The following is a 14,067-nucleotide window of genomic DNA, read 5'->3' as shown; positions in this document are numbered from 1 at the left end:
CTTTTTCTTTTTTATCTTCTAATATTTTTTCTTCCAGTATTTATTAAAACTCCACCATAATGCTAAGATGATCCATGTGTAGAAGAAGCTACAGCACTGCCAGTGAATACTGAATGAGTTTACTTCAGTCTGATTCCCCTCCATGGTGGTCCTTAGTGCAGGACTCTTAACTCTGGTCATGGAGGGCCAGTGTCCAAACACACCTGATTTCCCTCGTCCATTATTTACTATGTTTAGTCTGGACACCAACCCTCCAGAACCTACAGTTCTACAGATCTACACAGTTCCCTTAAATATAAGAACCAATAATCAAAACACAACCAATTCTGTTTTAGTTTTGAGCATCTGCACTGTCCATCATTCTTAGAACAGTTAGACAGATGTAGAGAGGACTGATTACCTTCAGTCCTGTCTAGAGAGCTGTGTGGCACTAATCTACTGTTTCTTGTCTCTACTAAAAGAAATGTAGCTGCAATTCTTCTATGAATGAAAAAAGACTGCAGGTTTTATAAAAAAGGTTCTACAGCAAAATAAAGAGGACATTGTTTATTTATCATTGATAACAAAACTCATTTATTGCTAGACTTCCTGTGCACTTGAATCAATTACTCTACCTTTCACACTGTTCATCTGGAATGTAGCAGCAGACATAACATCTCCTTCACCAACATGGGAAAATACATTTTAACAATAAGCAACAAACCAGACATTTTACTGTATTGAAGTTGTTTAAATTATTTTTAACATTGAAATTATGTATTAATTAAGGTAAAACGTACCTGTCATAATGTTGGAGTTTGGTCCAGCGGTAACAGCATCATCATAGTTATCTGTCATGTCTTCTGTCAAAATGTAGAGATAAATGTCATTAAATCAGCATCAGTATCATCAGTGACTGTGTTCATGTTTGAGATTACAGTGTTGTTACATTACAAGTCAAACCTGTTTCAACAGCTGAGCTCTGATCGGAAGTGATGACATCATCATAACTATCTGCTACGTCCTCTACACCAAAACACAGAGATATTTAGATGATCAAAGCTACATTTTGAATGACTGTAGGTTTTCATCAGCTGTTTGAAACATTATCTTTGAATATATCGACATTGAGCCTAACGTTAGCTTTAGCACTAATAACTTTTAACTAGGGTTTTTTGTTTTGTTTTTTTTGTTTGTTTGTTTTTTTTTGTTTGTGTCATAGTCCGATTTAAAAAAGCCCTTCCTGAATTGGGGTCTTGGCATTGAGGAAGGGCTTGTGTGGTCATCTGGAGCAGTATGCTCCTGTTAGGCTCTCCCACTTCTGGAGTGAAGACCAAGATTAACACGATTCAAAATCCCTATGGTCAAAGGAGGCAGTTTATCATATACCCTGCCCAGGAGGGGGTTACCGAGACCCACCCCATGAACCAGGCCTAGGGGTAGCGTTCCTTGGCGAGTGCCTGGTGGCTGGGCAGCACAGGTAACCCAGCCGGGCTCAGCCCAAACAGGCAACATAGGGGGACCGTGTGGGCCCACCACCCGCAAGGTTTAGCATAGAGGACAGGTGCAGTGCCTTATAGGCTGTGGGAGATGGCAAGAAGGCCCTGGTGGCATGGACACCTGCGGAGGAAATTGGCTCTTGGCACGTAGGATGTAATCTCATTGGTGGAAAAGGAGCCGAAGCTTTTTGGCGGAGGCTGAGAGGTACCAACTAGATGTAGCTGTGCTCATCTCCATTCACAGTGTTATTCAGGAGGAATACAGGAAGGACTGTTGTAAGCTGAACCAGCTGCAGCTAAACATCAGTAAGACTAAGGAGATGGTGCTGGACTTTAGGAGGTCCAAACCTGCCTTGTCACCAGACACTATTGATGGTGTTGATGTGGAGGTGGTCGAGACCTACAAATATCTGGGTGTGCACTTGGACAACAAGCTGGACTGGAGCTGTAACACTCTCGCGGTATACAAGAGAGGCCAAAGCCGTCTCTACTTCCTGAGGAGGCTGAGGTGTTTTGGTGTGTGCACTAAGCTCCTATGGACATTCTACCAGTCTGTTGTAGCGAGTGCTCTATTCTGTGCTGTTGTGTGCTGGGGCAGCAGCATTAACAAAAGTGCTCTGAACAAAATAAACAAACTTATTAGGAAGGCTGGCTCTGTTGTAGGAGTCAAGCTGGAGTCTTTGGAGGTTGTGGCAGAACAGAGGACGCTCAGCCAGTTGTTAGTCATCTTGGACAACACCTCACACCCTCTGCATGCTACACTGGATAAACAGAGAAGCACATTCAGTGGCCGTCTAATACAGCTGCGCTGTGTTAAAGAGTGCCGTGTGAGATCATTCTTACCCACTGCTATAAGGCTCTACAACGAGTCTCCTTACTGCAGAGACGGTACTGTTGTCTGGGATTCTTTGCTTTTCCTACTGATACAGCAACTCTAGCTTAATCAAGCGGCGTAGGAAGATGAATGAATGAATGATTTTAAACTGTATGTGAACTGAAGATTTATTGTAAACATATATACAATTCAGTTTACTGCAGCTCAACAAACAGTCCACAGAATTAATACTGTCACATTTTCTATTATTGCTGCTTTTATAGCATTTATTATTTGGTTATATTGGTATGGTTTTTAATTTCTTTGTAATTTCTACTTTGTTCTAAACTAAAACCCCAGAACAGAAACCCACCTATTAGACACTCAGAGATCCGTCTAGTGGTGATGACATCATCATAGTTATCTGCTATGTCGTCTTTTTCTGCTTCACCTAAATCAAATAAAAGCAGACTGAATTTACAAAAGGTGCAGCCATATTTTCACATAATATAAAGTTAAAATCATGGGATTTAATTAGCAAAGGAACCCGCTTATCAGACCTCTGGTGGTGACATCATCATAATATTCTGATTTCACTCCAGGCAGAGACTTTGCTGCAAAAAGAGCATAACTTATCACTTTTAATTACATTTAAAAATAAAATACTCATTCAGAGGGGTTTTAATGTAATAATAACAATTCTAGAATTCAGTCTTCAGTGTGTGACTCCATTCAGATTATGCAAGAAATAATTTCTGACAAACATCTCATCTAGAGAGTCAGTATTAAGGAGAAGTTGAGAACAGTTAAAGAGAATCTAAAACAGTAAACATCAGCAAAATTTACAAAAAAATCAAATAAAGCAACCTGGATAGAGGATTACTGTACAAAAACATTACTGTACAAAACATGAATTTATAATGAATTTTTAAATTTCTAATGGCGACTGTAATATTTGTCAGTGAAACATAGTTTTAGGTCTTCTTACCTGAGAGAAGTTCCTCATCCACATCCTCATATCCTGAATGCTGTTCTTCAGAGAGGATACTTCCTGTTAGAGGAGAGCAGAACTCTGGCATTTAGCTCTGTTTAGCCAACATGTGTAGCACAGTGAAAGCATCTCCAAAATGTAGTAAAAATTCCATCTGATTTTGTGGGGATTTGTGTGCCTGTGTAATTCTACTGCCAATGCTTTCAATCCGAAATTCATCGCAGCCATTTAAAGCCCACACCAGCTCTTAGGCTCAATTAATGCATTTAGGGGCAATCAGACAATGTGGCCAAAAGTACAACTAACTGTATTTGTAATTTGAATGAGTGTCTGACCATTTTCTCCTCTTCTTCCTCTTTTTTCATAAAGCATCACCAGGGTTGCTCACCAATTAAGATAAAGGCTATATTCACAATGCAAGCTTTTACAGCCCCAGATTTTTGTTAGATCATTCTACATTTCTCTGTTAGTTTTACTGTAGCTGAAGAAACATGAATTTATAATGGATACTTTAACTTCTAAATTGTAGTCTGGTACACATGCTCTTACCTGAGAGGACCTCCTCATCCACCTCCTCATATCCTGAATGCTGTGCTTCAGAGAGGAGACTTCCTGTTAGAGGAGAGCAGAACTCTGTCATGCTGCATGACACTAAGATCTGCTTGAACTAGACACCTGGCATCTTTTCTTTGCTGCGAGTTCATTAAGACTTGGGCTCAATTTCTGAGCTGCTGAGCAAACATTAAATGTTTATGTTGGTGCACATTGCATATACTGAAGCATATCAGCCAGAGACCAGCCTCAGTGTTTTATACTGGGTGAGTGCCAAATCTTTATTTGTACACTGGTGGAAAAGAACATTTTTGTATTAAAAAAAAGGTAACTGAATGGTGTGCGTGGTAACATTTAGCTGAAATGTGTTGATATGACCTGGAGTGGAGGCTAATATTAGCTAGCTATCAGTACCTATTGTATTAAGTCATTTTGTAGAGAGGCACTGGCTGAATGATGAGTGGCTAACTCCCATTCACAGACACTGACAGGAAAAGACCAATAGTCTTTTCCTGCATCTACCATAGGGGACAGCAGTGATAATAAGGTGGTCAAAAGGGCTACTAAGAGTATCTGAAGAGGCTCTGAAGCAGCTGATACTCCCTGAACAATTTAAAAACAGTGTCCCACAGCAGTTAGAGGTTCACCTAAATGACCATATGACAGTAACTGCTTTAAAAGCTACAGAATTAGCTGATGACTGTGTGCTGGTACATAGGTGGCCATGGTGAGACAAGCCTAAAAGCAGCATCAGGGAGCTTTTCTATAGATGGAAAAAAGTGATACATGATGTATCATGTATGATGGAATAATCTTCATCCTTGATTAAGATTAACATTGTTATTATGCGATCCAGATTACACAGCGAACTATAAACCTTTAAAATGTTTATTTTACACATATCTCTGAAGTAAAACACAAAGAAAAGTATGATAGTGATAGTATAATGTCAATGAGAAAGCTATGATTTGAGCTTAGTGGTCAGGAGCAGTCAATCTTAACTGAAAAAGCAGTTCACACCAAACCTTTGGGCAATTTCTGCAAATTACCCTAAAATAATTCCCTTTGGGAAGAATTTTTACACTGCTTTATTTCTTAATTGAGTCCACAATGTAAATGTAGCTCCACAGCCAGGCATTTAGGCTAAAAATCTGATACAACTATCTGTAAAGGCACTTGCAGTGAACATACATTAGTATTTAGTAACACATCATTGGAAAACTTTACAACCTCAAAGAAAGCTTGCTGTATTACCTCCCTCATACACTGTAGTAGTAAGTCAGGGTTACAGCTCATTGTGTATTAAGCCCCTCTGACATCTGAACATTCTAGAGGGGTGTGGCTAAAACTCAAAACTTATATGGATGGAATAGATGTATGTCTTTAACAATGGCAATAAGTTGTTTTTTTTTTTTCTTCACTGGGATTTTTTCTCTCTATTGGAAGGGCTCTTAATTGCATTTTATTACTTGGAAGAGCATCTTCTTCATGAGTTTTTTCATTAGAAAGGCACCTGTAGGGAACGCCATTATGAGGGCCACTGTATAGCACCACATTACATTTTCTCCACTGGAGGGGCATCCGTAAGGAAACTCCCCACACTTTATCATACATGTAGGGACAACCTTTACAGCTCTGCTTCACATTATATCCACTGGAGGGTCCCTTCTCTATTAGATGAGCACCTAATTAGGCACTTCTTCATGTTTACTCACCTGTAGGAGTGCCCTATACAGGACTGCATCCCATTTTCTCTACTAGAAAGGGCATCCATTAGTTAGCTAGCTCCTTAGCTAGGCCCACAAATAAAGAATGCACATGAATTGTCATTGATCAATGAATGCAACTAATCTTACATTGTAAGTATAAATACACCACAATAAGTCTCATGTAGAACACTCACCCCTTTGAGTGGCTCTTGCAGTATTGAATCTGCAGTAAATCTCCTCATAGACTCTCTCAGTGCCCCTACTTAAGCCTTCATAGACTCCCTCAAGCCCTCTTCTAAGGCCTTCATAGACTATGTTCTCCATCCTCTTAGAGAGCCCTGTGAAGGAAACAAAGAGATACATTAAGCCAGTTCAGTAGAAGAGAAGACTGATGACAGACTGAAGGACTAATTATGTTTAGAGAATGTACAGAAAGTGGATTGTAGATGATCTCTGAATCTCTCTACCTCTCCTGAGCACTCTGTTCTGGTAAAACAGCACAACCAGAAGCACTAAGGCCAGAAAGAGCACCACTCCCAGAACCAGGAGAGACACTGGATAGATGGATGGAACAGCAGAAATTGGAAGAGCTTGTAGAAGAGTGTTTGGTGTCTTCACTGTCTGACCAACTAAAAATAAAAATACAGAACAGAAACTGTGCAGAGCTCTGAACAATCTATTCAGAAACATGTATCAAAATCTGTCTTTATCTGTCTAAGAGACATTAAAAATACCTGTGGTGTTGGAGGTGGTGGCTGTTATAAATGGAGTAGTAGAAATGCCTGTAAATACAGAAACTGCAGTTCTCATTCTGATATGTAGAACACTTTAAGCACTGAATATGGCAAATTAACATTAGATAATATGAACAAAAGTCCATTAATGCACCATTTACTGAAACCTTCCAGATTTTGAAACTGTGATAAAATATTTTTAGAAGGATCATCTGACCTGCACAGGTGACTCCAGCGTCCTGCCTGTGGGAGCAGTCAGTGTGGTTCTTCAGGGAATGAGGACAGTCCCACAGGTGAATCTCATTCCCTCTACACTTCACCCTGTTCAGCCAGATAGGCCCTTCACCAGCACCAAAGACAGCACTCCCATCAGCACTCAGCGCCGACCCACAGCCCAGCTGCCTGCAGACAACCTGAGCATCCATGATGTCCCACAGACCATCACAGACGGACCCCCACTCAGCATTATGATACACCTCCAGCCTCCCAGAGCAGATTCCATTTCCTCCCCTCAGCCTGAGAGGCAGGTGATCTACATCACACATGAGGAGATACAGCAATGCTGATCAACCGTGATAGTTATAGAACTAATAACAATACAGCAATTAAACGTAATATAGGTTTTCACTTTTTATACATTACCAGTAATAATTCTATGAAGGTCCTACTTTTTTAACACTTGTGATTAACACATTATGTAATTAATATTGACCATTTATTTGCAAGAGTTCTTACTTGAGCACTGTCTGTGCTGGGGAAATGAGGAGCATTTCAGACGGCTTCGTAATACACGATCATTTTCATCTTCTATGAATACAGAAAGATACCTCATTAAGCGCTGAACATATGAAGTTGTTTTTCTATATTTCTATATATTACATTATTTATTTTACATTTCTATATGTATATTTTATTAACCCATTTAAGCCAGTTTTATGATTTTATTGTCAGCACAAAAATGTATACACACTCTACTTATATGAACATAAAAACTGCCTACCTGAGCAGGTAATCCAGGCCACCTCGTTGTCTTTATTACAGTTGTTCTGTCTCCAGGGTGAAGATGGACAATGCCACAGAATGGAGTCATGTCTCCTACATTTCAGATCGTCTAGCCAGTTGGGAGTCGATTCCACTCTTGCTTTGGCCCAAGACTCACTGCCAGATCTTCCACAGTTCAGCTCTTGACAGATTAAACTCACTGTTTCTCCATCCATCCCATTTAAGCACACATTACCCCAGGTTCCATTGTAGAACACTTCCAGATTCCCCTCACAGCCCTCAGTGAGTCTGATCTCTTTAAACTCTGGTGGGAAAAGAACTTATACTAAACTTTGCTTTTGAATGAGCATGTTTTAGGAAGTTCATACAATTAAAAATGAAATATTTAACATCCCCTCAAAAAGATAATGAAACTCCACTGCTTGTACAGACATTAACTTCCTTAAAGGTACGGTTCCATGCAAATTCGAATCTACACAGTTTTACCCCAAAGACAGTTAATCAGCCTAGATATATCTGATGTCTACAGATGGCTTTACACTGTGTGATTACAGTGGTCTTATACGTCTACTTCATGTCACACTGCATGAGATGCTGCAAATAACAGCTAATCTCCATGTCAGACTGCGTAAATTCAGTTATGCTGCGCATCAGATTATACCTTAAAAATTTTCTGGTGATTTACAATGCAAGAAAATTATGACATTCTGCATGAACTTTCTATTTTGGCAAAATGTAGAACCACACAAGCAACAGTATCATCATGAGGATTACAGTACAGTGCCTTAAGTTTGCTTCCTAAGCTTTGCACTGGAGTTATGAGACTAATGTAGTCAGGCCCATGCGTAGATAACTTGAGAGTCAATAGAAACAAGCAAAGAACATAATTTCTTTTTTTTTTATTTAAAAAAAACTTGCTTTAGTGCATTTGCGACATTATGTGTAGTTATTTTTAAAAATAAACACGTTTAGGGCTCAGTATAACACAGTGTGGTTCTTTTGTAAAGAGATTCTTAGTGCAAACATGTCTGGGCTGACTGACTACATTTCTATTAAGAGGAAATATTTGTTAATTTGATTTTTCAGTGAACCATTCCTTTAAAATCATCACACCTGAGCAGACGACTCCTACGTCCTCCTTGTGTCTACATTCATCCTCTCCACACAGCTGAAATCTGCAGTTCCACAAGGACGTCTCGTTCCCATTACACTCCACCTCATTCAGCCATATGTGTCCCACATGTCACCACACACTGTCCCCCATGAGCCGCTGTGGAAAACCTCCAGCCGTCCTGCACAGTCTCCCCCAGAACCAACCAGCCTGATGGAGCTGTGAGCTGATTTAAACTTACCTACACACAGACAGACAAACACATACATAAACACGCATTACAGCTGTGTCTCATTCCTTGGACATCTACATAAAGAAGAAAGTTAATCTTTTGACTGTGAAATGAACAATAAATACTGCAATATATTTTTGGGAAGATTATTTTAAGAATATTCTTAGCCTCTTTTGATATTTAGCTGCTGTCTATCTTACCAGAGCAGGTGATGGAGAGCTGTTCTCTGGAGCTGCAGTTGACTGCTTGTGCGCTGCTGCAGTTCCTCAGATGAGCTTCACTCCCAGAACAACTGAAACCTGTCACACACATGTGTCTGTGTTCAGGACTGGATGTAGAGGAGCTGGAGAAGTTGAGCACAGAGCCACAGCCCAGCTGTCTGCAGACCACAGAGGCCTCAGACTCACTCCAGGAGTCCAGCAGAACTCTCCTCCAGTCCTGCCTGAAGTACACCTCCACCTCCCCCTCACACTCCATCCCTCCAGACAACCGCACTCTCCCTTCATGAAATGCCAGAGAGGAACCTGAAGAAGAAAAAATATCACTTAACTAAAAACTGTACACAGGCATTTCTGAGATAGACCACACAATTCTAAGAGCTCACCACTGCAGATGACTCCAGCATCCTGTTTATGAGAGCATGCAGTTCGACTCCATGATGAAATGGGACATTTTGACAGGTGTGTTTCGTTCCCCTGACAATCAAACACATCAGCCCAGATCTGGCCAATCCCCTCCCCAAACCAGTCTGACCCCAACACAGCCACAGCACTCCCACACTTCAGCTGACCACAGAGGACACTGGCAGCTCTCATATCCCAGCTTACATCACACACTGTTCCCCACTCATTGAGGTACTGGAGCTCCACTCGACCAGAACAGGAGTCAGAGCCGTTCGCCAGGCGAGCCCCTGTGTGACCTGAATGAACATGACACTACAGGAATTAACATGAATAAGAGCAGTTCAGTGCCATGTTGTAACAAACAGTGGAGTTGAACTCAATTAAAAATGAACGCTTTACCAGCACACACCAGGCCCACATCACTGTCATGAGTGCAGTTATGTGAAGGTGATGTTGGACAGAAGGAAATCTGAAATTCGTTGCCTCTACACTGAAGCTCCTCTGACCACACCTGACCCTCCCCTCTGCCAAAAGCAGCTGCTCTTAGCACCTTCACAGGAAGCCCACAGCCCAGCTCTCGACACACAACCTCTGCATCCTGCTGGTCAAAGTCAGCATCACACACTGTGGACCAGGTCTTTGCATTAAGCACTTCCACTCTCCCAGAGCACAGATGGAAACCACCAGCAAGTCTGGACTTTGTGACCTGTGGAATTGGAAGGTCATTAACACTGTGCACAGTACAAGAAAAAGTAGCAGCTAGTAGCTGATAGAGGATATTTGACTAAAACATTTAGATGGAATCAGTGATATAGTTGTCCTGATGGTCTAAATAATAAAAACTGACTGATTGATGTAAAAGATTAGTTTTCTTGATGACATTTTATTCATATGAAGCAAGAGGCCTATAAAAACAAGCACACACACTCAGAATGAGTAGCTGGGGTCTTTTCTACATACTGTCAGTTTTCCTGCCTGATTTTCATTCAAAATAACTGGCCAGAGGCTGCAATCAAAAGCAAATGAGCTCTGTGTGTTGAAAGGAGTGTTGGGCAGTGTCCTGCTATTGGTCTGGAGACTAGCCAAGAACTAGTCAAGAAACCAGTCAAGAATCTTTAACTGATTATTTTAAAAATATGCTACTTTGTTATTTCACAACTAATATTTTCATTTCTTTCACATTTTCTACAATTACTCTTATGTTCTCCATCTGAGAGCCAGTAATGTAAAAGATCGAAGTTAATAACACTCAAAATCTTTAGAAAATGAATCTGATATTCTGGTAATGATGATATTAGGCATTTGTTCATTTGTAGTGGTGATGACTGATTGCAGCTCACCTGAGCAGATGACTCCAGCATCTTCACCATGATTACAGTTACGTTTACCCCATCCTGCTGATTTACAGTTCTTCAGTGTAGACTCTGATCCACTACAGTCCACTTCATTCATCCAGATTTGTCCTGATCCTTGTCCAAAGTGAGCTTTATTCAGTGCATCTACAGCATCTCCACAGCCCAGCTCTCTACACACCACTGCAGCATCTCTCACATCCCACTCATCATCACACACTGTTCCCCACTGATCATCATGAAGAACCTCCACTCTCCCAGCACAGCGACTGCCACCATCCACCAACCTCACAATGTCTGTACAACAACATGAGAAAGAGATTCCACAGTCAAAAGTAATTTTAGAGTTTTAGTGCTGCGAGAAATGTTTGGGAAGCACAAATCACAATAACACTTAATTAGAAAATACTATTATTTACATCAATGATAATTTAGAAATCAGAATAACATGTTTAGTTTTACTTGGGCTTGAAATGTTGAAAACAATTGTGATGCACTTCAAGAAAATACATTTTATACTTAAAATACAGCATAAACATTTTAATATTTACTTAAATTAAAGCTTTTAAAGTAATCTGAAAACATTGTGTTACAGTTAATCAGTCACAGAGATGTAATCTTACTGAAGGCTACAAATGTACTACTTACCAGCACACACCAGTCCCACATCACTGTCATGAGTGCAGTTGTGTTTGAGTGAAGGTGATGTTGGACAGAAGTGAATCTGAGATTCGTTGCCTCTACACTGAAGCTCCTCTGACCACACCTGACCCTCCCCTCTGCCAAAAGCAGCTGCTGCCAGCACCTTCACAGGAAGCCCACAGCCCAGCTCTCGACACACAACCTCTGCATCCTGCTGGTCAAAGCCAGCATCACACACTGTGGACCAGGACTCTCCATGAAGCACCTCCACTCTTCCAGAGCAGCGTGAATCACCAAGTAGCTTGACTTCTGATATAATGTTGTTGAAACATAATGATTTTATAAAAATTACAGTTCAGCTTTTTACCAGATACAAAATTATTAATTTCATAACTTGGCCATGAGAGCATGCATGTCTCTGAAGAGAAAAGTACAAATAATCAAGTTTGAAAGATAAAAAAGGCAAAATTATTTATTATTAATGAACTTAATGATTATTTTACCAAAATTAAAAGCTATGAAAAGAAATGTGAATGGCAATTTTTTCTCTCATTTAATAGAAAACTACAATTTAGAAAAACATACCTGAACAAATGACCCCAGCATCACTAGAATGAACACAATCATTTCTACTCCATCCTGGCGATTTACAGTTTTTCACTGTGGCCTCTGATCCATTACAGTCTACATCATCCATCCAGATTGGTCCTGATCCTGGTCCAAAGTGAGCATCACTCAGTGCAGCTACAGCGTCTCCACAGCGCAGCTCTCTACACACCACTGCAGCATCTCTCATATCCCAGTTATCATCACACACTGTTCCCCACTGTCCTCTATGAAGAACCTCCACTCTCCCAGCACAGCGACTGCCACCATCCACCAACCTCACACTGACTGTACAACAGAAGGCAGAACAGAGAGAAGTATTTCTACAGAGAGATACACAGAAGCAGAGAGAAAGAATACCTTAAACTGGATGTGTAGCAAGAAAATGTAAGACTAATCAGTGAAGATACACCTCTTACCAGCACACACCAGTCCCACATCACTGTCATGAGTGCAGTTGTGTTTCAGTGAAGATGATGTTGGACAGAAGTAAATCTGAGATTCATTGCCTCTACACTGAAGCTCCTCTGACCACACCTGACCCTCCCCTCTGCCAAAAGCAGCTGCTCCCAGCACCTCCACAGGAAGCCCACAGCCCAGTTCTCAACACACAACCTCTGCATCCTGCTGGTCAAAGTCAGCATCACACACTGTGGACCAGGTCTCTCCATGAAGCACCTCCACTCTCCCAGAGCAGTGCGAACCACCAACCAGCCTGACTCCTAATATTAAAGAGTTTAGGCCATTTTTGATAAGTGATATAATGTCGCTTAGATAAAATTATTTTGTTAAAAAGTACAAAAGCTTAAATTATTTTTCAAAACATGTATGTCTGTAAAGACAAAAAAGATGCATGACAAATTGTATTGTGATGTTTTAATAAATACCAGTGGGCAAATACAACAAGAAAAGCTAATCTCATTAAATAGATTATCGAAATTCAGATAAGCGTACCTGAACAGACGACTCCAGCATCTTTAGAATGACCACAGTTATGTTTACCCCATCCTGATGATTTACAGTTCTTTAGTGTAGACTCTGATCCACTGCAGCTCATATTATTCATCCAGATTGGTCCTGATCCTGGACCAAAGTGAGCATCACTCGGTGCATCTACAGCCTCTCCACAGCCCAGCTCTCTACACACAACTGCAGCATCTCTCATATCCCAGCCATCATCACACACTGTTCCCCACTGTCCTCTATGAAGAACCTCCACTCTCCCAGCACAGCGACTGCCGCCATCCACCAACCTCACACTGACTGCATAACAGAAGGCAGAAGAGACAGATGTTTATGCACACAGCCAAAACTAGCGATGAGGACACTGAAGTCTGGATGACAGTAGATTATGAAGACAGTTTTTACCCACATATTTCAAGTCTTGCTTTGACCTTTTGACAAGACCTGATTTGACTTTTTGAGATGTACAGGTATGAAATTCTCATATCAGACTACCACAGCGATTATACTAAAGTGAGAGTTTGTGCAACAACAAATTATACATATATGTGAGTGTTTATTATGCCAATTAACATACTGTACTTATAAAAACCAACAGTTATATATATATATATATATATATATATTTTAATTCAGATTACTCCTAACGTTGCTTGCTGTAGCTGCTCAGTTTGGGCAGAAACTATTTTTAATCACTGGCTTTGGTTACACGCTCCATGGTTGGCTTTGTTAGCCATCAAATGATTGTGCTTTTTTTAGTAATCAATGAGATCAAAAAGAAATAGAGAAAAGGAGGGCACGCACACATGAGAGAAAGAGAGAGAGAGAGAGAGAGATTGGGGGAGAGAGAGAGAGAGAGATTGGGAGAGAGAGAGAGAGAGAGAGAGAGAGAGAGAGAGAGAGAGAGAGAGAGAGAGAGAGAGAGAGAGAGACACTTTGACTTTAGACGGTCCTTTATTGAACCAGCACTTTCTTTAAAACAGTCATCCGTCACAAAGTGTCATCTTAGGCTATATTGAAATAAATTAATTGATTAAATAAAAATAAGACAAACACTTTATAAATAGATAAAAACAGGAAAACAAATAAAACTCAGTCTGGCTCATCTGAGCTCAGGAGCGAAGCAGAGCTCACCCTCGCACACTGAGCACACGGCCCCACCACAGCACCACATCGCCTAGAGAGAATCCTTGTGGCCTCGCAGTCAGTACCATGCGCCACCTTGTTCTTACGAGTGATATATATCGCCATTTTTGCC

The 14,067-nt window shown here is 40.7% G+C and overlaps 2 protein-coding genes across 2 annotated transcripts in view; both read right to left on the bottom strand.

Annotated features, from left to right (window-relative positions):
* Positions 1-614: 614 nt before the first annotated feature.
* LOC118801036 (scavenger receptor cysteine-rich type 1 protein M130-like) overlaps positions 615-14,067 on the bottom strand; it is a gene marked incomplete at its 3' end in the record, with an annotated part of 49,584 nt that continues 36,131 nt past the window's right edge. The window contains exons 3-15 of the mRNA XM_036561229.1: positions 7,279-7,584; positions 7,014-7,085; positions 6,496-6,810; positions 6,279-6,299; positions 6,012-6,173; positions 5,739-5,882; positions 3,833-3,895; positions 3,281-3,343; positions 2,853-2,906; positions 2,666-2,743; positions 943-1,005; positions 780-842; positions 615-659 (exon numbers count right to left, since the gene is read on the bottom strand). Of these exons, the coding sequence (XP_036417122.1) occupies positions 615-659; positions 780-842; positions 943-1,005; positions 2,666-2,743; positions 2,853-2,906; positions 3,281-3,343; positions 3,833-3,895; positions 5,739-5,882; positions 6,012-6,173; positions 6,279-6,299; positions 6,496-6,810; positions 7,014-7,085; positions 7,279-7,584 (1,449 nt within the window). The remainder of the gene's footprint in view (positions 660-779; positions 843-942; positions 1,006-2,665; positions 2,744-2,852; positions 2,907-3,280; positions 3,344-3,832; positions 3,896-5,738; positions 5,883-6,011; positions 6,174-6,278; positions 6,300-6,495; positions 6,811-7,013; positions 7,086-7,278; positions 7,585-14,067) is intronic.
* LOC118801037 (scavenger receptor cysteine-rich type 1 protein M130-like) lies at positions 8,399-10,873 on the bottom strand. The gene is made up of 5 exons (XM_036561231.1): positions 10,587-10,873; positions 9,646-9,952; positions 9,228-9,542; positions 8,824-9,147; positions 8,399-8,632 (listed from the first exon to the last, which is right to left on the bottom strand). Exons 1-5 carry the CDS (start codon positions 10,614-10,616, stop codon positions 8,502-8,504), a joined length of 1,107 nt encoding a protein of 368 aa, XP_036417124.1. The 5' UTR covers positions 10,617-10,873; the 3' UTR covers positions 8,399-8,501.

Source organism: Colossoma macropomum, unplaced genomic scaffold (assembly GCF_904425465.1).
Source record: "Colossoma macropomum unplaced genomic scaffold, Colossoma_macropomum, whole genome shotgun sequence".
In the NCBI taxonomy this organism is placed as follows: Eukaryota; Metazoa; Chordata; class Actinopteri; order Characiformes; family Serrasalmidae; genus Colossoma; species Colossoma macropomum.
The sequence above is the reverse complement of the archived record's forward strand: the minus strand, read 5'-3'. Positions and strand labels throughout refer to the sequence as shown.

Coding starts and splice junctions, on each gene's coding strand:
- LOC118801037 (XM_036561231.1), bottom strand. CDS start 10,616: ATGGTGAAGATGCTGGAGTCATCTGCTCAG. Junction 9,953..10,586: donor TGCTGGAGTCATCTGCTCAG/GTGAGCTGCAAT, acceptor CCAATTCCACAG/GTCACAAAGTCCAGACTTGC. Junction 9,543..9,645: donor TGTGGGCCTGGTGTGTGCTG/GTAAAGCGTTCA, acceptor ATGTTCATTCAG/GTCACACAGGGGCTCGCCTG.